The following is a 25,315-nucleotide window of genomic DNA, read 5'->3' on the forward strand; positions in this document are numbered from 1 at the left end:
TTTAATTAGAAATTTATTTATGTCCTTGATATTTTAAAAAATGACATACCAATTTATAAACTGATAGTATTATATAACTTTGTCAATTTTTTTAGCATCATAAGTCACTTTGATTACAAACTCTACATGAATTAAGTGTCTTATTAAATCAAATTAAGTTGGCAACATTCAACAATAAAGTGATAAAAATGATTAATTATAAAAACTTTATAACTTGATTCGGTTATTTTTAATGTTGCCAACTTATTTTCAGCCTTAATAAAGTTGGAAACAAGTTTAAATGATCAATTTTTTTGAAATGGCTCAGGTTTTTGGCAACACTGCCAATTGTGGGACTTGGCAAATTATTCACTGGTGCCAACTCAATTTCAAAATTTTATTGAAAGTTGCCCTTGTTACCCGAATGAACTGAAATTTTGCATATATACGATATCTTTTACATATACAAAATGAAAAAGTTACAACAAAAAACCTATTATTTCAGAAAGAATTGTAAATATTACCATTACTAACTTTCATATTATTATATTATTAAAAATATACGTTATTTTATGATAGAGACACCGCTTGTTCATTTTTCAATAAAATTTACATGTTTGTTCCATATTTTGCCTTGTTACCCGAATGTGTTGAAATTTTGCACACTTACGTAATCTGTGTGATACTTGGAAATTTTGCAATTTGCTTGGCGCCAATCAATTCTCCGGATCATTTCACATACAAAAGGAAAAAATCACAACGAAAACCCTTTTATTTCATAAATAATTGAACCAAAACTATAATTCAAGAAGAACGCCTAACATCTTCAACAAACCCATTCACAAGCCTATCAACGTCGCCCATCTTAAACTCCACCAACTTCAACAGCAAGGTACACTTGCGCAAAGTCTCATTTTGCCTTTTGGCCAGTTTACAACAATCGATGAGTGTTTTTTCCGAGTCAGTTGCTGCAATATGTCCAAACTCAGGCCTGTCCTCAAACATGATATCCACAAAAGCAGCAATCTTATCAATCCTTTTCTCATCCACTAGCTGTATGTTCTGGCCTTCGAAATGCCCCTTGAAGAAGAGTTCCTGTTCGTCATCCTCACTGCTTTTCAAGACAAATGTATTGCAAACTCCTAGCATCAAAGTAGTTTCATGATCGGTCAAAACCCTTTGATCCTCTTCCTTTTCCTTCATGTTGCGAAAAATACACGAAACGATAAACCTCATAGATTTGAGCCGATTTTTGGCAACTCCCACACAATTCGCGTAGCGGAATTCGTCAGCTTTGGGGGTCAGAGGCGGTTCTTCGGAACCCCCAGCTCGTAAACGAGCGATTAAACTTTTGACAAAAATCGGGATGTATTCCGAGTGTTCCTTGACGTAGTCCTTGACAGTGTACCTGTCTGGAACACAGGACAACTCCAAGCGAGCCTTCACATAAGCCATTATAATAACAGTGATGTAAACCAGAAGAATCACTTGCATTATAATCAAATACAAAGAAAAGTAAACATACGCCAGCTTGAAAGTTATGAACTTCATCAAATCGAACTGGTCCGGTTTCAGCGAAAGCTGAATAAGCGTGGCCACAATTTTCACAAAAAACGACAAGTCAACAAACTCGTTGTTGAAAATTATAATCCCCACAAACGCAAAAGCTGTGATTATCACCCCAAAGGCGAACGTCACTGCTCCAAGAGGCACAGCAGCCATGGCAAGAGTGCGCTCCATAATGCGGAAAAACTGCCCGAACCGAAGAAACTTCCACAACCTGGCGGTGGCAAAACACACCAAAACCGCCACAAAATAAGTCAAAAACTCCTCCAAATACATCATGTTGAAATAGCTGATGAAATCGTTATGCTTCACCGCTTCCAACGACGTGAGATACCGCTGGACCATCTTAATCCGAAGAATAAACATCGAAATGCTCAAAAGACTCATGAAATTGATGACCACATCAAGCATCAGCCAGAACTTTTTGTAGAAATCGGTGAGATTTTTCGCTATTCCGAACAGCAATTTAATGTTGAGCATGCTGACCCAGAAGAGGAAAAGCACGAAATAGACCATTGATTCGATTTCGACTTCGTTTTGGGTGTACAGCATTCGAACAACGTTGATCTAGAAATTAAAAATAGTTTTGACTAATTTTGGCGAAATTCGTAGGTACTTGAAGAATTTTCGAAGTGTATCCTGTTGCGCTTTGTTCAAACAGTAAATTAACGGCAACAAAAACGTTATAGTTTGCGTTGTAGGTTAAAAATTCGATAAAGATGCTTCTGGTCTGGTGGTCGATCCAACTCATATCGAAGATTTTTTTAAAATTTGCATAAGAGTTGCGAAGAGTGCGGCCAAGAAATGCCACATAACCGCCACCACTGTACGTCCCTATCCAGCCTTGAAAACAAAATTTTGATTTGGAAATTGAGTTGGCAACTCATCGTTGCCAACTCATTTTTAAAGTAGTAAATCGTAAGTAAATTAGAGGCCTGACGATTAAAGTGGCACGCGAGGTCTGAGTTGGCATTGTTGCCAATTCATTTGAATTGAATAAGTCATAATTTTTTGGAAATTTTAATCAAAAGTTTAAATAAAGTTGTATAATGTTTTAATAAAATTTTGCATCAGAGTAGCCAAGAACATTGGAATTAAGTTGGCAACATAATCAGAAAACATGAATTGTCAGTTTAACCAATGTTTTTGCCAACTCAAGTCATAGGTCACTTTGATTAGAAATTTATTAAAATGCTTGATTTTTTAAGTGGCATGTAATTTTAAGTTGGCAATCGAGACACGTGGAAACAAATTAATTTTAGTTAATTTAAAAATTAAATTAAAATTTAATTTTAAAAAGTGTTTTCAATTATTTTTGCATACGTAATTATAACTGTTACGTGGCATTTAACTGAAATAATCTAAAACTTGTTTGAAATTAAATTGGCAACATTGAACAGTAGGGTCAGACGACATAATAAAATATAAATTTTATAACCAAAATCACAAAAACTTTCGTAACTTCTGTCTCAATATTATTCAGTGTTGCCAATTTATTTTCCAAGTGACCTGTGCCCACATTCAGCCTTGAGATATGTTCCTATAAATTTACATGCAGTTGTTTTCGTGGTTTAATTAAGTTTTTATTTATTTATAAGTTTGCAATGTTATCAGAAGACATAAAATATCAGTTAATCTGTGTTGCCAATTCAAGAAAATATATATATAAATCAAATTAAAAAAAGTTTTTTTAATGACAGTTCAATTAATATTTCATAAGTTAAATTTTCAAGAACCATTTAACTATTACAACCCAAAATCCAAAATAATTCCTCTCATTAGGTACCTTTGAATTAGATTAATTTTCTAATTAAAGTGGCTTGTGGTATGAAATTAAGTTGGCAACATTGAGCAATAAAATAATAAAATTGATAAATCTTGGATTCAAAAACTAAATAATTTGGGTCAGTTATTTTCATACCGTGAAGTCACATAATGTTGTCAACTTAATTTTAAATCAACCTTTATTAAGATGGGTAAGTTAGACTGGCATGTTGCCAATTTAAAATCTAGTACTTTTAAATCAGAAGTTTATTCTAAAACTTGACTTAAAAAATGGCTTGACAATCTATAAACTAATGGTATTATTCAACTTTACCAATTTTTTTAAAATCATAGGTCACTCTAGTCACAAACTCAAAATAAATTAACTTGAAAAAAACACATTTTTTAATGGCAATGTCATTATACTTACACAATTTAAGATTTTATGAGCAATTTGACTATGATAACCCAAAATTCAAAATAATTCCTCTCGTTAGGTACCATTGAATTAAATTAATTAAGTCTTTTGTGATATGAAATTAAGTTGACAACATTGAGCAATAAAATGATAAAAACTGAATAATTTGGGGCAGTTATTTTCAGACCTTGAAGCTACGTAATGTTGTCAACTTAATTTCAGATCAATCTGTATCAAATTGGCATTATTATAAACACTGAATAAATGTTGCCAACTTAAAACCTAGTACTTTTAAATCAGAAATTTGTTTGGATATTTGACTTAAAAAAATGACATGACAATCCATAACCTGGTGATATTATTCAGCATAACTAATTTTTTTTAGAATCATAGCTAACTCTAGTCACAAACTCAAAATGAGTTAAATTGAAAAAAAAGACTGTTTTTAATGACAGTTTGGCAATGCAATTATTTTTACATAATTTATGATGTTATGAGCAATTTAACTCTAATAACCCAAAATTCAAAATCATTTCATTTTAATTTCGTCATTATAAATCGAGTTAAATTGGCAACATTTAACAATAAAGTGGAAAAAATTATAAAGCTTGGAATTCTAAAACTGTATATCCTATATAGTTTGTTTTTCAACGTAACATGTGTCTAATTTCAACCTTATTTTCGTTAAATGTTTCACTAAAGTAGTTCACCTCTTTGGCAACATTGCCAAATGAAAGACTTGCCAGTTTATTCACTGGTGCCAACTCAATTTCAAAATTTTATTGAAAGTAACATAAGTAAAAGTGGTAACAACCATAACATATGTTTGAAAAAATTGCCAATTGGCAATTTATTTTTGAAACTAAATTGGCAACAACAACAATTCCAAACGCACGGCTCACTTTGATTGGCGATTTATGTACCAAAACAACGATTTTATTACCTACAGTCCCCCAAGTTTCGGTTTCTGATTGAGTGGCATACTTCCAAATTTTTTTCAACCTGTCATACTCCACCCCCGTTACGGAAATAGCCCACTTGGGCAGAAAATCGCCTGTTTCCGCATCTTGAAATGAAAATTCCGGCTGACACGACATATTCAAAAAATTCATTTGAGCTGGAACTTCACACGCATTTGCTGCAATACGATGTTGACGAATCCTTGCAACCCCAATCACTTTATTGGCATTATCTATCATTATTCCACTGGGTGGAATCGTGAAATTTGTGTACCAAATAGTTGGGTGGATGATTTGAATTAAAGTGGTGTTAATGTAACGATAAACACTGCGAAAAATTTTTTACGAAATGTTTAAACTAGGAATTGAATTACTCAGGAATTGATTCGATATCGGAAAATTTTAAAGTTCGGGTGTGTTCCCCTTGGACCATGCTCTCGATTTCGCTCTTACTAACTGTTGTTAGTGTTCCGTGATAGACTAGAATAAACATGTAAAGGATAAAGTTATAAAGCGAGTACATGAACAGGTCTTGCAAATCTTCGTAGATACTTTTGCGAAGTTCGACAACAATTCGTCGTCTCTGAAATTATTTGTTAAGTTTGATTAAAGCTTGTTTAAAATTCCAAATACAAGCAATTGTCCGGCTTTCAAAGGTGCGTACAAATGCTGTAATAGGGGTCGAAAAAGCGACTCGTTAAACCGACCATACAGAAACAATCTCTGTTTTTCAATGTTGCGAAGAATTGCGTTAAATTTTTTATCAAACGAAACTCTCTGAAAAATGTTTGGTAAACTTTTGATTGATCCTTAAATACGGCTTGGTACCAGTTTAAATTTACAGATGGACGTCTGTATTATAATAAAAACATTCTCAATCACCACAATTGAAAAAAGACAAGCCACTAAACTCGTCACCAACCAAACCAAACTGGAATTAACAGGCACCCAAAATCCATAAATAATCAAAAATGAAGTCGAAGATATGACAAAAATACACAACAACGTCCTAAAAGAAGGAAACACCAAAATGCGGTCTAAAACACCATACAGTAGAGTACGGTTATAACGAATTCTATTTTTATAGCAGTTATTTTTACTTTACATACGAAATAAGACGAAATAAATAAGTATCTATTGTAAAAATACATGAATCCTTCGGTAAACAGTAATACAGGGTGTCCACCTATTTTCATTGCATTTTGAATTTGTTTTTAACGTATTTCAATTTTTCCATACAAATTTTTATTTCCAGTGGTTTATTTAAAATATCACAGCTTGTAAACCCTTTATAATAAGTAAATAATTCTTTCTGTATTTGATAGTCAAAGGTTCAAATCTTCTCAAGTCTTTAGGATTGTCAACTGTCAAACTTCAAGGCTACTATGATTTTTTGAAAATGATGATTAAAAATGATTATAAAACAGTTTTTTCAAATGAAATAAAATCTTTCAGTGGCAATAAAAAAACATCAAGTTTTATGCAAACATTAACATCTTCTATATCCATCTCTTGCAGTTTTTGAAATAATCACAAAAACAGAATTTTGGCTCATTATTTTCATTTTTAATCAAGTAAACTTTAAAAAAATACTATAAAATTTTGCTATTAATTAAAAAAAATGTCCAATTTGTTCACCATTTTCATTCAAGAAGTTCAAAATTCGATAACAGACAAACTGAGTTACTTTACATAATTCACTAAGTTATAATAAACTATAATTAAATATTATTGTTTTATTGCAATGGTTGATATTGAACCAGCTAAAAACTAAATAAAATATTGACCTTGTACAATTTTTGACCATTTTACAAGGTCTACTTGATGAACTATAAAAATTATGAAGTTAAATCCGTTTTTCTTTATTTTTTTCAAAAACTGTAAGAGACGTATTGATAAAAGTCACCATAAATATCAATATTCCTTCGATTGCTGTTAATAAAATAAAGTTGTTCCATTAAAAAAAATCAGTTATAGTAGTTTTTAGAAAAACATTTTGAAAAAATCATACTACCCATAAATTTTGACAATTGACAATTTTGGAAATTCTAGAAATCTCCTCAAACCTTCGGTTATTGAATGCAAAATAAATTATTCACTTATCGCAAAGGATTCAAGGACTGTAATATCTTAGATAAACCCTTGCAAATGAAAATTTTAACAAAAAAAAATTGACATACGTTAAAAACTATGACAGATAAGTACTAACAACTTTAGTACATTTTACTCAGCTTGACAAGCTGAATTTAAATATTCAATAAAAATGTGTGGTTACTATTTAATTTCAAACTTGGCGCCTATTTTTTGTTGTTACGAAAGCTCAACAATTTTGAAATTAGCCTAGTTTAACTCAGAATGGTAAATTTGGATTGTATACAAAATTTTAAAGCTCTAGTTATATTAGAAGTTAAAAAGTTTCTAATGTAAGCCCAAAAAGAATCACCCTGTATAGTTCTGGTCAGCACCAACAAAAATTTTAAATCAATCTGGTCTCTGAGCTTAGTTTTTCAAAATCTATCACAATGAGTTAAAATTAGCAAAAATTGCCACAGAAAAACAAATTATTCCATGAAAAATTATAAAAATGTAAAAATTTGCACTTTTTTGGGCGAAAATACTACTGGATTTGACTACCTATTAGTCATGCAAACTTTGTAAAAAAAAGTAAAAAAAAAAATTGCACCCTCTATATCTCAAAAACTAAAGCAAATTGATTTATTTTGACTTCCTTTGAGCTCTACTACCATAAAATATTTACACAACTAGCATAATAATGTTTAAAAACACACGTTTTTATTGGTTATTCCTCAAAATTCGCTAAAAAGTTCGTCATAAACGCAAAAAAAATCGAAAGGGGGTTCGTTATAACCGGATCCTACTGTATTTTACTCACCTGCAATAATTCGAGTATCTGTGCGATTTGTGATAAACCGTATCGAAGATTTTAAATTCAATTTGTGAAAATCTGAACGTCCAAGCAAGAGGTATGTGAACGAGAAACGACAAAAACGCACACTGCATTGCCAGAATCAACAAATCAAAATTAAAAATAAATTCTTCGAATCTGTCAAGACAGTCCTTAAGGGTTAGTGTTGGAGTACCGAGGAACAGCAACACAAACATATAAATCATCAGAATGTTGGAGAAAACAACAGTTAGTCTGGTTTCGTAGCTAAAATTCGTCTCTCCAGCCCATAACATCCACGTATGGAAGTGATTACAGATTCTTATGTGGTTTGTAACTTTGCCTTTTTCTTCTCTTGGGCCGATACAAAGGTAGTTAACACCTTTTCGATCAACAGCGAAACGTGTCTTCACTTTGAAATAAACTTGGATACGTTTTTGCATGTCGTAGATGACGATATCACGACAATACCTACAATAGTTTGTCACTTTTTACGATAAAAATGCAATAAAATATACCAAGAAGGGTTGAAACCGCTACAATCAAACCACAACTCGATTTCTTTGATAACACCAAGATGACGATTTGTTGTTAACACAAAAATGTCTTCGCTTTGGTTTTGCAAAAGGCGCAGTTTAGGATCAGGATAGTTCAGGACATGTGGCTGGAAAAATAATCAATAGGAAACTTCCACAATTTTTAAAAACTCCAAATTAATCTGCTTTGTTAAAAATTTGACGCATTTTTTCCAAAATCTCTAAATTAAAATTTTGTGTTTTGTTTAATCTTCCTAACTTAAAATGTTTTTTTCATTTTTTTTATTAGTAAGTGTTCATTTTAAGAAACAATGCATCACAAGCTTTTTAATTTTACGTTTAGATTTTTTTCTCATTTTCATATTTATTTTCTAAATTTTTTATTTTTTCGCCATTTTACTTTCTTACAATTTCAATTACTTTGCAGTCCTATAGTTTTTGATTTCTCACTTTTTCCAGAAATATTTGAGAGAAATACGTAGTTTTTTTTAATTATTCTTGCAAAATATAGAAAAAATTAAAAAAAAACTGCTTAAAGCATCAAAAAAATTGTTTTAAATCGAATTATGTTCCAGTTTGACAAAAACATTGTAAATTATCTAAAATTTGACAATACTGCTTTTTTGTTAAAAACGGGCTTTTAAAAATTGAAAAAAAAAAAAACAAATCACATTTTCTTATTCCTTGTTTCCTCAAGGAACATAAGTTATTAATTAAAAATTCTTTTAATTGATCAAAATGAAAAAATGAGCTACTTTTTGTATTAGCTAAATTTTAAAAAAAGTAAGTAAATGTTCAGAAAAAAAGGCATTTCTTGACGGACAAATTTTTGCAAAATAACTTTTTTAGTTTTTAAAATCCCATCAATTTTTTTTCAGCTATCAAGAAAAAGTAACTACTTTGCTCAAACGCTTGACAAAAAAAATAAAAATTTCGTTTTTGACTGAAGTATTTATTTGTTTGGACTGTTAATAGTACTCGTAAACGTCTTAAAAAATATTTCGTCCTTTTTTTAATTAAATTAAAAAATCGTTTCTTTTTAGCAAGTCACACTGTTTTCTTAGTAATTCAGCTTTTCAGTTTCTAGTTTATTTGGTTTTTTATTTAGAATGTAAGGTTTCATTTTATTAGTGCTTCCCTTTTCCAGTCCTATAATTTTTTCAGTTTCTCACGTAGTTCTCCCAAATTTCAATCTCATCATTTTAAATTTATTTGTTGTTTCAGCTTTTATTTTTTCACAGTTAAAGTTACTTACATAGAATGTAAATTTATGAATTTTTTATTTTTGTACTTTTCAGTAGGAAATACTAAGTTAATTAACTATTCTAAGGTTGCATTGTTTTTTAATTCTAAAGATTTTTAAGTAAGCAAGATTTTTTTATTGTTCAGATACTACTTAAAACCTTTTTTTTTCAAAAAAAAAACAAACCAAATGTAACTGTTTAATAATTAAGGCATCTTTTTTAGCTTGTTTGAGTAAACTGTTGCAAAATAACTAAGGAGTTGGCTAAAAAATTGATGTTTTTTTCAGAAACGTGCCTAAAAACTGAAAAAAGCTAATACTAACGTCAATTGTTACCTCATTTTATAATTTTTTAGCACCTTTCAACAAATTTCAAAAAAATGGAGTACTTATCTCAAAAATGTTTAAACGCACGTTAAAAGCAAAAATAACATTATTTTTTTCTATAATTACTTACTTTATTTGGACTGCTTTTGTAAAATATTAAGAGAATATAAATTAATTTTTAGGAAAAAAAATAGTTTTATGTTTAAAAACATGGTCAAACATCAAAAGAGACAAATATAGTTGTCTTCGATCTAAAAATGATTTTTGGTCTGTGTGAGCAAAATTTTGCAAAATAACTGGATTTTCGGCGACAAAAACTGCCTTTTTTTGTTCAAAAAATATAAAAATATGTCAATTGACAAATAAAGAGAAAGATTTTGTACAAAAATCTGCTTTAAAATTCGACAAAAAAAAACTTCAAGAAAAATCTTCATTTTTGACTTATTTTAAGAAAAAAAGGAAAATGTTTTCTTTAATAATAGTTGTAACAGTTGGAAAAGAGTATATTTCTGAGCTAAAATTATGGTTAAATATTAAAAAAATCATGTAATTTTTGACAATCATTCTTTGGACTGTTTTAGCAAATTATCAGTAGAAAAAGTAAATTTTCAGTGAAAAACAGAATGAAAACAAAGATAACGATTTATTTTCGATCAAAATATTATTTTTTTGGGTTTTAGAGCAAAATAAAAAAAATATATTGCTCTTTTGATAATAAAGTGTATATTTTTGTCCAAAAACGTGCTTAAAAACTGTTAAATTTTTACGTAATTTTAAGTTTTTTAGCACGTTTTAGGAAAATTTCAAATATACGATTATACGCTGGATAAATGCAAAAATAGTAATTTTTGTCGAAAATATGTAATTTTTGGAATAGCTTTTGCAAAATCGTAGAAGAAAAAGTGAGTAGCCAGAAAAGAAAGAGTTTTCTTAGATTAAAAATTTGCTTAAACGCTAGGAAACTAGGAAAGTAAGCAATTGTTTATATAAAAATAATTTAAAAAAAACGTGCTTTACACATCAAAAACTTTGAAATTTTAGCATATTTTTGTATTGAAATTATGTTTTTATTTTTCCAAGTGTAGCAATTAATAGAAAATGTATCCTACATTACCAGAGCTCAATACCTAAATAAAGTTTTCAACCTGGTAAAAATCCGGTCTCTAATAATCAAGAAAAAAGGGGAAAAACAGCAATGGTACCAACCTCACTTATCCTTTTATCCCCTTTAAGTCTGATGGTGATTTTGGAAGTAGTACCAGCATGATGGACGTTTTCCGTTCTAACGATTATCAAATAGGCATATAAATCATCTATAACGTTATCAGCAAGATAAAACACCTGCTTATAAGTCTTAAACATTGTCAAGAAGAAGAAACAACAAAAAATGGCATAAGTCACTGCAACAGTGAAAAAAATAATGTAGCACGATTGTAGCACCAAAACCACTTGAATCGTCACCACTTCTTGAACGATTGAGTTCAAATTTTGAAAATAACCACTAATCACCGAAAAATGTTTGCACTGACAAATAATACGATCATGACGTGTTGACTCTTCACCAATTTTACAATCAAGTTGCCAGGTGCGATCTTCTTTCACCCAACGAATACAAAACGAAGAAACCAGAGTTAGATTGTAGTGCAAAATTTTTGATGTTGTTCCATTTTCAACAACTCTTCGATTTGGCAAAACACCAATGTATGCCCAAACGTCGTAACTGTTATGATTGGTGATTTTCATCGACGTCATGTTGTCACGATCGATGGTCATGTTCTTGCGAAAATGATCGATTGTTGGAAATTCGAATTGGGTAAAAACCACCTGGAATTATTTTTTTTTGAAGGCATATAACTTGTGAAATTTCGTACATCAAGAGCATTTTCATCACTCATGTTGAAAAAATCGAAATAAAGAGTCGAGTGTTTGGGAAAACCAACCCTTCGAACCCTTATGTACTTATTCAATTGATCTCCTTCCAATTCGAGATAATTGTCAGGAACGGTAACATTTCCTGGCTTCAACTGCGTCTTAAAATCTTTCGTTACTTTAAGTTGAAGCTCCACGTAGTTTAAAAAATGCCGTATTCGTTTCTTGCAAGAAGCGTGCCAAAATTGCACACTTACGATACTAGTAGCTGGACGTGTTTTTGCATGGTTCCACCACATCAAATCTTTGGTCCAGACGGACATCTACAGATTTTTTTTTTTCAGAATAAGGTTTTGGCCAAAATTTAAGTCAATACCAAAAGATCGAAATCGTGGTCAATGTTATGGAAATCTTTAGATGGGATTAAGGTCACGTTCAGTAAATTGATTTTGGTGTGAGGGATGTATTTTCCGGCGTCTTTGGCTACAACAGTGGCGGAGCTTTGGCCAAAGCTTCGGGAAACGTGTTGACCTGCCACCATGGTCATGGCTAATGCTTTGGCCGCTTTTGCTGTGGCTTGAACAACGTTATTTGTGATCGTATTGAACTAAAATTGAGATTGTGAGAGGAAAATTAACATTTTTGGTCCAAAAAAACATGCCAAGAAATACAAAACAGGGTCCTTCGCTCAATTGAATACATGAAGTAAGTTTAAGTTAAAAACTCGTTAACAGGTCGGTAAATTTTAACAAAAAATTGTGTTATTAGCTCAAGATATTGATAACTAAAACTTGAAAAAGCAAAACAACGTCAATTTTGACTAAGATACGTGATTCCTTCTTTCTTAAAATTCTAAATAAAAAATAAAATTTTGAAAAAATTGGATTTTTTTTATTTTTCAGACACTATTTAAATAAAAATCTAAAAAAAAATCTAACTGTCTATGATCAGGGCATGTTTTTCAGCTTGTTTGAGCAAAATTTTAGAAAATAACCGAGACTTTGAAAAATAAGTGGTGTTTTCTTCAGAGACGTTTCAAAAACTGGAAGGAGCTAAAAGTAACGTCAATAGTTATCTAATTTTACAATTTCAAAAAATTTAGCACAAATTAGTGTTTAGCACAAAAATGTGCTTAAACGTTGGATAAAAGCAGAAATATCGTCATTTTTTACAAAAATAGGCACTTTTAAGACTAATTTTTGCAAAGTTTCAAAAAAAATTAAATGAATGAAAAACAGAATAAAAAAAATGTTTAGAAATGCGTTTCAAAGTTGAAATAAAATATCATCGATTTTTACTCGTTTTTTAACGCAAATATATGAAAAAAAAGAAATATTTATGTCATAATGTTTGAATGAAGCACGTGATTTTTTGAATTTTTTAGCAAAATCTCAGTAGAAAAATTAAATTCTCAGGAAAAATGTGCTTTTAAAACATAAATAAAAAATACTGGACCTAATTGTTTTCAATCAAACTATGCTTTTCAGCCTATTATAACAAAATCTAAAAAAAAACTCTTATTTTCTGCCAAAAAAATGGTTACTTTTGTTCAGAAACGTGCTTAAGAGCTAGAAAAAGCAGATAAATAACAGCAATTTTTACGTAATTTGATAATTTTTCAGCACATTTTGGCAAAATATCTAGGAAAAAGTAAAATTTTTAAGACATTGGATTTTTTTATTGTTCAGACACTGTTTAAATAAAAATCTAAAAAAAAATCTAACTGCCAATGATCAGGGCAGTTTGTTTTTCAGCTTGTTTAAGCAAAATATTAGAAAATAACCGAGGCTTTAAAAAATAAGTGGTATTTTCTTCAAAGACGTTTCAAAAACTGGAGGAAGCTAAAAATTACGTCATTGGTTATCTAATTTTACAATTTTTCAACACGCTTCAAGAAATTTAAATAAGTACTTAGCACAAAAATGTGCTTAAACGTTGGATAAAAGCAGAAATATTGTCATTTTTGACAAAAATAGGCACTTTTAAGACTAACTTTTGCAAAGTTTCTAAAAAAATCATATGTTAATAGAATAAAAAAAATTGTTTAGAAATGCGTTTCAAAGTTAAAAAGTGTATAAAATATCATCGATTTTTACCCGTTTTTTAACGCAAATATATGAAAGAAAAAAGAAAATGAAAAAAATGTCATATTATAATTTTTGAATGAAGTACGTGATTCTTTAAATTTTTTAGCAAAATCTCAGTGGAAAAAATTAAATTTTGAGGAAAAATGTACTCTTAAAACATAAATAAAAAATACTGGACCTAATTGTTTTCAATGAAAATATGCTTTTCAGCCTATTATAGCAAAATCTAAAAAGGAATTCTTATTTTGTGTCAAAAAAATGGTTACTTTTGTTCAGAAACGTGCTTAAGAGCTAAGAAAAGCAGATAAATAACGGCGATTTTTACGTAATTTGATAATTTTTCAAAACATTTTAGCAAAATATCTAGGAAAAAGTAATACTTTTAAGTTCAAAAATGTAATTATACTCTCGATAAAAGCAGAAGTAGAGTCATTTTCATGGGAAATTCGTAGTCTTTAAACTATTTTTGCAAAATATCAGAAGAAACAGTAATTTTTTATAAACAAAAGAATTTTCTTTGTTAAAAAATGTGCATAAAACATGGAAAGAATCAACAAAAATTGCTTTAGATCGAAATATAAATGTATTTGAACTAAATATTACAAAATATCTATCTAAGATTTGTTCAAAAACGCGGTTAAAAGTAAGAAAGAGTTTAAAATAACGTCAAGTTTTACCTAATTTTTCGAAAACTTATAATAAATTCTCAAAAAAATATATTTTTTAATTTAAAAATTATCTTAACGATCAAAATGATACAATTAGCCCAATTTTGAATAGAGTATGTAATTTTTTGCATTGTGTTAGTAATATTTTAAAAAGGAATTAAAATTTCAGAAACAAGATAGTTTTTTATTTTATTTATAATCTTAAGCGCGTTTCAGCTAACTGTAGAAACAATGAATGCTTAACACAAATATTTGCCTAAACGTCCAATAAAAATAAACAAAAAGTTCACTGAAATACATACTTCTTTGGATAGCATGTAGTTGTAAACGTTCAAAAAAGACAAAACTATAGTCTTTTTTTGACTGCTTTAGAAAAATTTCGAGAAAAATAAAAATTTTTACAAAAAAGTCAGTTCTTTGTTTAGTCACATGCTTTGTTTGAGCAAATCTCAATAAAGGTATAATTGTGATCCAAAAGTAATTGTACTTAAACCCTTGTTAACTCAAGTGGATAGTTTTTTAGCAAAATTTCGAAAAAAAAAATGTCAAAACAGCATTATTTTTACACAAGTTGATAATTTTTTAAATTGTTTCAGCAATTTGTTTTCTCTTCGCAAAAACGTGCATAGAACTTTCAAATGAGTAAAAATAGAGTGTTTTTTTTTGTGACTGACTTGACGGAACCCAAAATTTTGTTAATTATTTTTCTTGGCACTTTTCCGTAGAAAAAAAAATGTGTACATTTTCCATTTGTTCCGTGTAATGTTTATCTTGATCGACATAATCCGGATAATTTTCCACAATGTAAGCTTCCAGAGGCACTGCTGGCAACTCCTTTATAGTTATAGACCGATTAAGAGGCTCCAAAGCCCAGTAATCTTCATTTACAGCAGCTTCCAAACATTTCGTCAAAGAACTAAACATGACTTTGATTTAAAGCAAAAAAAAACACACAAAAAAAAGTTACGTTTGGATAAGTTCCATTTGATCCTTGGACGTTAAAGCTTGATTATTCGTCTCAATTGCTTCCGCATGTTTATCAATCATTTTCTTACAAATCGTTGTTGTCATTTTAGCAATCACCGGACTCAAAAGTGTCACCTCATGCTGGTTGATTAATTTTGTAATGGAATCACTTATGGTCAATAAATCATTAACATCTCCTGCTCTTGACTAGAACCATTATATTCATTATACAGCGAGCCACAGCGAGTTGGTAAAGTCCATTAGTCACCTCTAAATGTTAAAAAAGTAATAACTTTTTCTTCCTAAGCCATAGATTATAATCGCCTGTCTCAACTAAAATTTTAGTTGAGCTCAAAATTGGCGTTAGTGGATCAGTCATGGCGGCCAACATGGCGGCGCCATGATGTCATCCAAGAATTTTTTAACTAACTAACTAACTAGACTGATCAAAGTAGGTTATATCTAAACTCAAGTTAACTGTTTTTGCATTTTTTTTATTTTTGAAAAATAAAAAAAATATAAATTTTAAGTATTATTTTAAACTCACTCTGTATATGTAACTGTAAAAAATGAGGAATTAGGCCTAAGGGTAACATTAAAGTTATTATTAGCTAGAAATTTTACTTTTCGATTACGGAAACAATACTTAATAATTTTTAATGATTTTTTTAATGTTTAAAGTTAAATATTTTTTAAGTAATCAGCAAGAGACACTTAACTGTTTCTGTTTTTAGATAGGCAATTTAAAGGCCTTTTAGATAACAAAATAAAAAATAAGGTGTTCCATTTATAATAAAAAAAAAACAACCATTTTTGAACACATTGTATCTACGGCTTAGGAAAATAAAATTATTACGTTTTCAGTGCATTTCTTGCTTAAAAATTCGTGTTTAAAGCTAGAAATAGGTGAAAATAACGTCAATTTTTCAAAAATTCGATATTTTTTTTGACCAAGTGAACGAAATCTTCAGAGAAAAGTCGAAAACAAACAATTCGACATTTTAGCACTTAACAATGAATTTTTGGCAGAAAAGTGAATTTATAATTTATTATCATACTCATAAATTTGCTTTAATGCAACGTCATTTTTTACTCAATTTTACTGGTTTTTTGGAAAAGTGGAGAAACAATTGTAATATTCAAACTAAATACATTTTCTTAAACGTTCAAAAAAGGAAAAATATTGTACTTTCTAATTCAAGTATGTTAGCAAAATCTTGTGAAAATTGTAAATCCTGAGAAAAAAAGTTTTTTTTCAAAATATTTGTAAATATAAAAAAAAATTAGTCAGACCTGATCCTCAACTGAGCCGAATTTTTTACCTCAACTGTTTGTTGTGTAAAACTACTAAATAAGTGAGTGATTTTTCGGAATATTTTAACAACATTTTGCAAACTTAACAACGAATTTTTAGCAGAAAAGTTAATTTGTAATTCATTATTTATAAATTTGCATTAATGCAACGTCATATACGATTCAATTTGCTAGTTGTCCTTTTTTTTGAAAAGTAACAAAACACTTTTATTCAATTAGGCATTCTCAGAAAATTCTCAGAAAAAAAATTTTTTTTTCGAAAGAAATGTAATCTATTTAAAAAAACATACATTTGTATTATAGCTCATTTCAGAAATACTCTGTATATTTGAAAAAATTTAGATGAGGAAGAGAGTCGGCTATGGATCTTGAAAATAATTTGCCGCTTAATTTAAATTGTGAATGCCGACAAAGTGACAAAACCGTCAAAAAAAAAAAACAAAAAGACCTCGAACCTAAAAACAAAAGAAAAAACAATAACAAATATCACAAAATGAGTGTCTAAAAAGCTAATTGAAAAACTTAACAGAGATGACAGTAGTCAGAAACTGCAATAGTTATTTGGACGAAGCGGCACATTAAATATTAATTCCATAGTCGACTTGATGTACAACCATTTTTGAACACATTGTATCTACGGCTTAAGAAAATAAAATTATTACTTTTTGAGTATTTAGAAGCGAATAATAGACTGGGACACCCTTTACAAGACAAAGCAACTCACTCTTAACGCATCACGAACAACTTCCACCGTCAAATTCTTAATAAAACTTTTAGCATCATTTGACTCAATTTTCTTCGAAATAATTTGTTCAACAAGTGCTTGAAACTTCTCCGCACCTTCCGATCTTTCTTTGGCATTATTACTACCAACCATTTTCGAAATCGATTTTTCGCTGCCTTCGTAAAACTTTTTGTAGATTTCAACAACTTCAGGGCCTGTTTTACGATCAGTGACCGAAACCACATTCGGATAGAGTTGTTTATAAGTAACAGGTCCGCCACTTTTCGACACTTTAACGTAAAATTGGTGGCCGATTGACGGTGGCAATAAAAATTGATAATTGAAAACGTCCGGATACAAGCCGCTGATTATTAAATTTCCAGCTGATCCAGTTTTCTCATCACTGTAGTACAACTCGTAGAAAAATGTATTATCGGGTGATTCTTGTACGCAACTAAAGCGAAATTTGGTCGTGAGACTGAGACCGATATTTGGAGTTGTATCACAACGTTCTATAAGCGGTGCTGAAGCGTATTTCAGCGTAATACTGGTGCTTCCGTAACGTTTAGCTTTCGGTCGAAGATGCAGTTCTATATTGTAAAAGTAGCCTTCTTTAAGCTCATTCTTCTTAATGATGAATTTAAGGCCGATTCGGCCGAAATGTGTCTGTGTGTTATAATCGAAACTGAAGGAACCATATACGGGCCAGTATTGATTGATTTCCCAGGCGTAGTCATCGTCTTTTATATCTTTGCAATTTTTTTCGCAAATTGCGCGCAAAAATGTCACGTCTTGAACGTTGGGCGAGTCGGTTTTAGGAGGACAGTTTTTCTCGCAGCTGCGAATAAATTTGTTTATATTTACAATATACAGGGTGACTCAGGGGTGCGTAATCGGTCTATAACTTTTTTATTACTTGAAAAAGGTTAAATTTTTTTAAATGAAATACCCTATATATTGTTAGAGTCTACGTAAAAAAATACCGTAACTTATTATATTAACTATATGGGTCTATTTCTTTTCGTTTCGGAATTATTCAACTTTTTGTTATAAAAAAGACCAACATTTTAAAAATCATTATGAAGTCGCTTATGAATATTTTCCAATAAATTTGCAACAGAAAAACTTAGAATACCTTGTAGTTTTAGCAAACAGTCGACTTTTAGTTAAAGCACCCATATAATATACAGGCTGTGCCAAAACGCAAAGAGTTAAATAACTCATTTTTTTCAAATGAAACATCCTGTATTTTATTAAATGTATCGACAGCATTTTTGATAAGCTTTCTAACGGTATAGGGTTTGCATAGCAAATTTAAAATATTTTTCAAAATTTTTCAAAAAAATGTATTTTATTACAAAAACATTTGTTAGCCTAGAATCTGATAGTCAAATGGTAATTAATGTATTGATATGTACTAATGTGACAAATTACATTGGTAATCTAATTATTACTTGATACATAAATGAATTTCACTCATCAAGAATTATTAATAAAATCAATAAAAAATGATTTTTTATATTTTTTTGAACACTTTTAGAAATATTGTAAATTTGCTATACAAACCGCAAAAAATACATGCTGTTCCATTATTAAGTTATTAAACTTTTTTCGTTTTGGCACACTTAGCTAATTATGCAAAAATATTTAGGGTGTTCTATTTATATAGTATAATTATAATATTTTTTTTATTAATGAATAATCATTGTGGAAATTAGACTAGAATTTTTAAATTATTTACAACATTGCCATTTACTACGGATAACTGTAAGTTAGGAGACGAAACCAAGATTTTCTGAACCCAAATTTCTGAATAAAAATCAGAGTGCTTTGAGCGTTATACCGTCTCAGCGCCTAATCGTTTCAAATTAATTTAAGCACTCTGTATAATTACTTGGAAAAAAATGCAAAAATTTTAAAAAGAAACAAGAGAAAAAATTTATTTAAAATTTAAAGTTTGTGATTCGTTTCGTATTTTTCAAGAAGCTGCAAATATGGTTTAAAATATAAGAAAAATGTTAGGAACAAGTTGTAGAGAATTAAATTAAACGGTTTAGGTCCCAGAAAAATGTAAATTCTTAAAAAAAAGATTTTTTTCGAAAGAATTGTAAATATAAAAAAAACATTTTTCAGACCTAATCCTCAGCTGAGCCGCATTTTTCGCAACCTCAATTGTTTGGTGTGTATAAGCTAGCTGTTTCAAAACTATAAAAACGCCAACGTCGCATTTTTCTCTCAAAATTAGCTTTTACAAATTATTCATGCACATCGAAAAAATAATAGCCAATGTAATTTATGGTTTCAATAAGAGACCTAATCATTTAATAAATATTTTACAATTTTATTAATCTTATTTAAAAAAATAATTCGGTAAAATGCGACGTTGGCGTTTTTATAGCTTTGAAACAGCTGAGAAAACTAAATAAGTGAGTGATTTTTCGCACTATTTTAACAACATTTTGCAAACTTAACAACGATTTTTTGACAGAAAAGTAAATTTATAATTCATTATTTATAAATTTGCTTTAAGGCAACGTCATTTTTGACTCAATTTGCTAGTTGTTTTTTTTGGAAAAGTGACAAAACACTTTTATTCAACTACTTTGACAAAATCTTGAAAAAAATGTAAATTCTCAGAAAAAAAAGATTTTTTTTTTTCGAAAGAAATGTAAATAATTAAAAAATTTTTTAGATTTTTGTTCCTCAGCACAGCCGCTTTTTTCACAACCTCAATTGTTTGGTGTGTAAAACTACTAAATAAGTGAGTGATTTTTCAGACTATTATTTTAATAACATTTCACAAATTTAACATCGAATTTTTGGCAGAAAAGTAAATTTATAATTCATTATATTTATAAATTTGCTTTAATGCAACGTAATTTTTGACTCAATTTGCTAGTTGTTTTCTTTTGACAAGTGATGAAACACTTTTAATCGACTACTTTGGCAAAATCGTAAAAAAATTAAATTCTCAGAAAAAAAAAGATTTTTTTCGAAAAAAATGTAAATAATTAAATTAATTTTTTAGTCAGACCTGTTCCTCAGCAGAGCCGCTTTTTTCACAACCTGAATTGTTTGGTGTGTAAAACTACTAAATAAGTGAGTGATTTTTCAGACTATTTAAACAACATTTCGCAAACTTAGCATCGAATTTTTGGCAGAAAAGTAAATTTATAATCCATTACTTAAATTGGCTTTAATGCAACGTCATTTTTGACTCAATTTGCTAGTTGTTTTTTTTTTGACAAGTGATGAAACACTTTTAATCGACTACTTTGGTAAAATCTATAGAAAAATGTGAATTCTCAGAAAAAACAATTTTTTTCGAAAGAAATGTAGATAATTTAAATTTTTTTAGCTAGACCTGATCCTTAACAGAGCCGCATTTTCCACAACCTCAATTGTTTTTAACAATATTTCGCAAACTAACAACGAATTTTTGGCAAAAAAGTAAATTTATAATTCATTACTTTTAAATTGGCTTTAAGGCAACGTCATTTGTGACTCAATTTGCTAGTTTTTGCAATTTTAATATTTAAATTAAAAACATATTTTTAAACTTTCAAAAAACCTAAAAACTTTATAGCAAAATCTCGAGAAAAATGTGATTTTTTTCCGAAAAAAATTTAAACAACAAATTACGATCAACGAATCAGTCAGACCTGATCCTCAGCAGTGCCGCATTTTTCGCAACCTCAATTGTTTGCCGGTTATGACTCGAAGTTTGAAACTGTGTGGTGACGGTAACTTGAACTTCAAAAATCTCTTCGTCAATGGCTTCCTCTGCCGGAATGCGAAACTCTTTCCCAGTGGAATTTGCTTTGGGAGCACATGGATCTTTGCTTTTCAACTTCGTGCAAGCCCATTCAAATTGCAGCACATTTTCACCAAGTGGTGTGTTAGGGTCGATGGAATCGGCCCCACTTACCACAATTTCAGTATCATTGGGAACGACGCGATCTGGACCACCTTGGATCACAACAAGCGGGTTCAAAGCTCTGATTTCGAAAAAGCAGTCAAAAGAGGGAATTTGCCCCAAATTTTTGAATTCGTCTTTTGGGGTTAGAGTGGTTGTGATTTTGTAGACACCTGGAGGGGTTACAAAACGGTCGAATTTCAAGCTTTGGTTGTTTTCGGCTTGGTGTTTGGATAAGTCGTAGTTTTCGCTGGTTTTTTCGACTAAAACAAGAAACTTTTTCCAAATTTTTTCAATCATTTTTCGCTTTTACGTGTCTCTCTTGTTGCAGTGTATTTCCAATAGTATTTTTCATACTCTGGCAAAGCCGTTGAACTTGGGTCTATGTTTGTCCAGCTTGGCTCAAGCATAAGCGCATTTTTAATTAAGTAGTAGTTTTTTTGCGCGATGGATTTGCTCGGATAACTAAAATTAGACAAATTTAGCTAAAGTTGGCACAATTGTGGGATTTACCAATTGCCGAGAACTGGGTTTCCGTTACTTGCTCTAATTAGCCCTAAAATTATGTGAGTCAGAGTCAAGTCAAAACTACGGTGAAAACTTACTATTTAACGTTTCGTTCTTATTCACAACAATACAGTCTACTGTATTTATCACTAGTATTAAAACTCCGACTTTAATTAAAATAAAAATACTTTGCCTTAAAGTACTGCTCATTGATGTCATTATGACATGACAGAAGTATGGAAAAAATGTCAAAACGCTAGCTGTTTTATCTCAAAAAAATTTGACTCAAAAAAAGGTGATCTTTGAAAACTCAGGCCATTTTTTTTGTATATTATGATGTCGAGTATTTCTCAAAATCCAAAAATTTTGATGTGTTTATTTTTCTTCCATTTTCCAAGACAAAAAAATTCTAGATTTCAGAATTGAAAAAAAAACTGCAATAGTTATTTATTTACCGACTTTGTGTGTAAATTGGACGCTTTATTGCCAAGTGGATTTTTTAACGTCGAGTGGTAACGAGAGATATATCTTCCACGAGATGAGATAAATGAACCGATTTACACGAAAACGAGGTCAATACATTACAATACAATTCAGCGGCTCATTTTCTGTATTACACCGCCATTTTTGTAACACCACCTCACTCGACGACTTGGTAAGAAATTTATTTATTAACTTGAAAAATGGTGAATGCGCCGAAATAATAATTTAAAAAATTATAACTCAAAAACTAAAAGTCGTAGAGCAATGCGGTTTGTTCCATTGAATTCAGCGGCTCATTTTCTGTATTACACCGCCATTTTTGCAACACCACCTCACTCGACAACTTGGTAAGAAATTTATTTATTAACTTGAAAAATGGTGGATGCGCCGAAATAATAATTTAAAAAATTATAACTCAAAAACTAAATATCGTAGAGCAATGCGGTTTGTTTCATTGAATTCAGCGGCTCATTTTCTGTATTACACCGCCATTTTTGCAACACCACCTCACTCGACGACTTGGTCAGCAATTTATTTATTAACTTGAAAAATGGTGGATGCGCCGAAATAATAATTTAAAAAATTATAACTCAAAAACTAAATATCGTAGAGCAATGCGGTTTGTTTCATTGAATTCAGCGGCTCATTTTCTGTATTACACCGCCATTTTTGCAACACCACCTCACTCGACGACTTAGTAGGAAATTTATTTATTAACTTGAAAAATGGTGGATGCGCCGAAATAATAATTTAAAAAATTATAACTCAAAAACTAAAAGTCGTAGAGCAATGCGGTTTGTTTCATTGAATTCAGCGGCTCATTTTCTGTATTACACCGCCATTTTTGCAACACCACCTCACTCGACGACTTAGTAGGAAATTTATTTATTAACTTGAAAAATGGTGGATGCGCCGAAATAATAATTTAAAAAATTATAACTCAAAAACTAAAAGTCGTAGAGCAATGCGGTTTGTTCCATTGAATTCAGCGGCTCATTTTCTGTATTACACCGCCATTTTTGCAACACCACTTCACTCGACGACTTAGTAGGAAATTTATTTATTAACTTGAAAAATGGTGGATGCGCCGAAATAATAATTTAAAAAATTATAACTCAAAAACTAAAAGTCGTAGAGCAATGCGGTTTGTTCCATTGAATTCAGCGGCTCATTTTCTGTATTACACCGCCATTTTTGCAACACCACCTCACTCGACGACTTAGTAGGAAATTTATTTATTAACTTGAAAAGTGGTGAATGCGCCGAAATAATAATTTAAAAAATTATAACTCAAAAACTAAATATCGTAGAGCAATGCGGTTTGTTTCATTGAATTCAGCGGCTCATTTTCTGTATTACACCGCCATTTTTGCAACACCACCTCACTCGACGACTTAGTAGGAAATTTATTTATTAACTTGAAAAATGGTGGATGCGCCGAAATAATAATTTAAAAAAGTATAACTCAAAAACTAAAAGTCGTAGAGCAATGCGGTTTGTTCCATTGAATTCAGCGGCTCATTTTCTGTATTACACCGCCATTTTTGCAACACCACCTCACTCGACAACTTGGTAAGAAATTTATTTATTAACTTGAAAAATGGTGGATGCGCCGAAATAATAATTTAAAAAATTATAACTCAAAAACTAAATATCGTAGAGCAATGCGGTTTGTTTCATTGAATTCAGCGGCTCATTTTCTGTATTACACCGCCATTTTTGCAACACCACCTCACTCGACGACTTGGTCAGCAATTTATTTATTAACTTGAAAAATGGTGGATGCGCCGAAATAATAATTTAAAAAATTATAACTCAAAAACTAAATATCGTAGAGCAATGCGGTTTGTTTCATTGAATTCAGCGGCTCATTTTCTGTATTACACCGCCATTTTTGCAACACCACCTCACTCGACGACTTAGTAGGAAATTTATTTATTAACTTGAAAAATGGTGGATGCGCCGAAATAATAATTTAAAAAATTATAACTCAAAAACTAAAAGTCGTAGAGCAATGCGGTTTGTTCCATTGAATTCAGCGGCTCATTTTCTGTATTACACCGCCATTTTTGCAACACCACCTCACTCGAAGACTTGGTCAGCAATTTATTTATTAACTTGAAAAATGGTGGATGCGCCGAAATAATAATTTAAAAAATTATAACTCAAAAACTAAATATCGTAGAGCAATGCGGTTTGTTTCATTGAATTCAGCGGCTCATTTTCTGTATTACACCGCCATTTTTGCAACACCACCTCACTCGACGACTTAGTAGGAAATTTATTTATTAACTTGAAAAATGGTGGATGCGCCGAAATAATAATTTAAAAAATTATAACTCAAAAACTAAAAGTCGTAGAGCAATGCGGTTTGTTCCATTGAATTCAGCGGCTCATTTTCTGTATTACACCGCCATTTTTGCAACACCACCTCACTCGACGACTTAGTAGGAAATTTATTTATTAACTTGAAAAGTGGTGAATGCGCCGAAATAATAATTTAAAAAATTATAACTCAAAAACTAAATATCGTAGAGCAATGCGGTTTGTTTCATTGAATTCAGCGGCTCATTTTCTGTATTACACCGCCATTTTTGCAACACCACCTCACTCGACGACTTAGTAGGAAATTTATTTATTAACTTGAAAAATGGTGGATGCGCCGAAATAATAATTTAAAAAAGTATAACTCAAAAACTAAAAGTCGTAGAGCAATGCGGTTTGTTCCATTGAATTCAGCGGCTCATTTTCTGTATTACACCGCCATTTTTGCAACACCACCTCACTCGACGACTTAGTAGGAAATTTATTTATTAACTTGAAAAATGGTGGATGCGCCGAAATAATAATTTAAAAAATTATAACTCAAAAACTAAATATCGTAGAGCAATGCGGTTTGTTCCATTGAATTCAGCGGCTCATTTTCTGTATTACACCGCCATTTTTGCAACACCACCTCACTCGACGACTTAGTAGGAAATTTATTTATTAACTTGAAAAATGGTGGATGCGCCGAAATAATAATTTAAAAAATTGTAACTCAAAAACTAAAAGTCGTAGAGCAATGCGGTTTGTTCCATTGAA

At 30.4% G+C, this 25,315-nt stretch overlaps 1 protein-coding gene across 1 annotated transcript; it reads right to left on the reverse strand.

The window, feature by feature from the left end:
- Positions 1 to 733: 733 nt before the first annotated feature.
- LOC107397705 (uncharacterized) lies at positions 734 to 21,992 on the reverse strand. The gene is made up of 18 exons (XM_015978780.2): positions 21,847 to 21,992; positions 21,755 to 21,797; positions 21,555 to 21,706; positions 20,988 to 21,504; positions 17,326 to 18,163; positions 15,289 to 15,494; positions 15,063 to 15,237; positions 11,943 to 12,173; positions 11,569 to 11,889; positions 10,904 to 11,521; positions 8,110 to 8,255; positions 7,580 to 8,062; positions 5,515 to 5,695; positions 5,320 to 5,463; positions 5,061 to 5,269; positions 4,671 to 5,014; positions 2,162 to 2,388; positions 734 to 2,112 (listed from the first exon to the last, which is right to left on the reverse strand). The coding sequence occupies exons 1-18, from the start codon at positions 21,965 to 21,967 to the stop codon at positions 784 to 786; spliced, it is 6,285 nt and encodes a 2,094-aa protein (XP_015834266.1). The 5' UTR covers positions 21,968 to 21,992; the 3' UTR covers positions 734 to 783.
- Between the last annotated feature and the right edge of the window lie 3,323 nt (positions 21,993 to 25,315).

This window comes from Tribolium castaneum, chromosome 1, assembly GCF_031307605.1.
Source record: "Tribolium castaneum strain GA2 chromosome 1, icTriCast1.1, whole genome shotgun sequence".
NCBI classification, from domain to species: Eukaryota; Metazoa; Arthropoda; class Insecta; order Coleoptera; family Tenebrionidae; genus Tribolium; species Tribolium castaneum.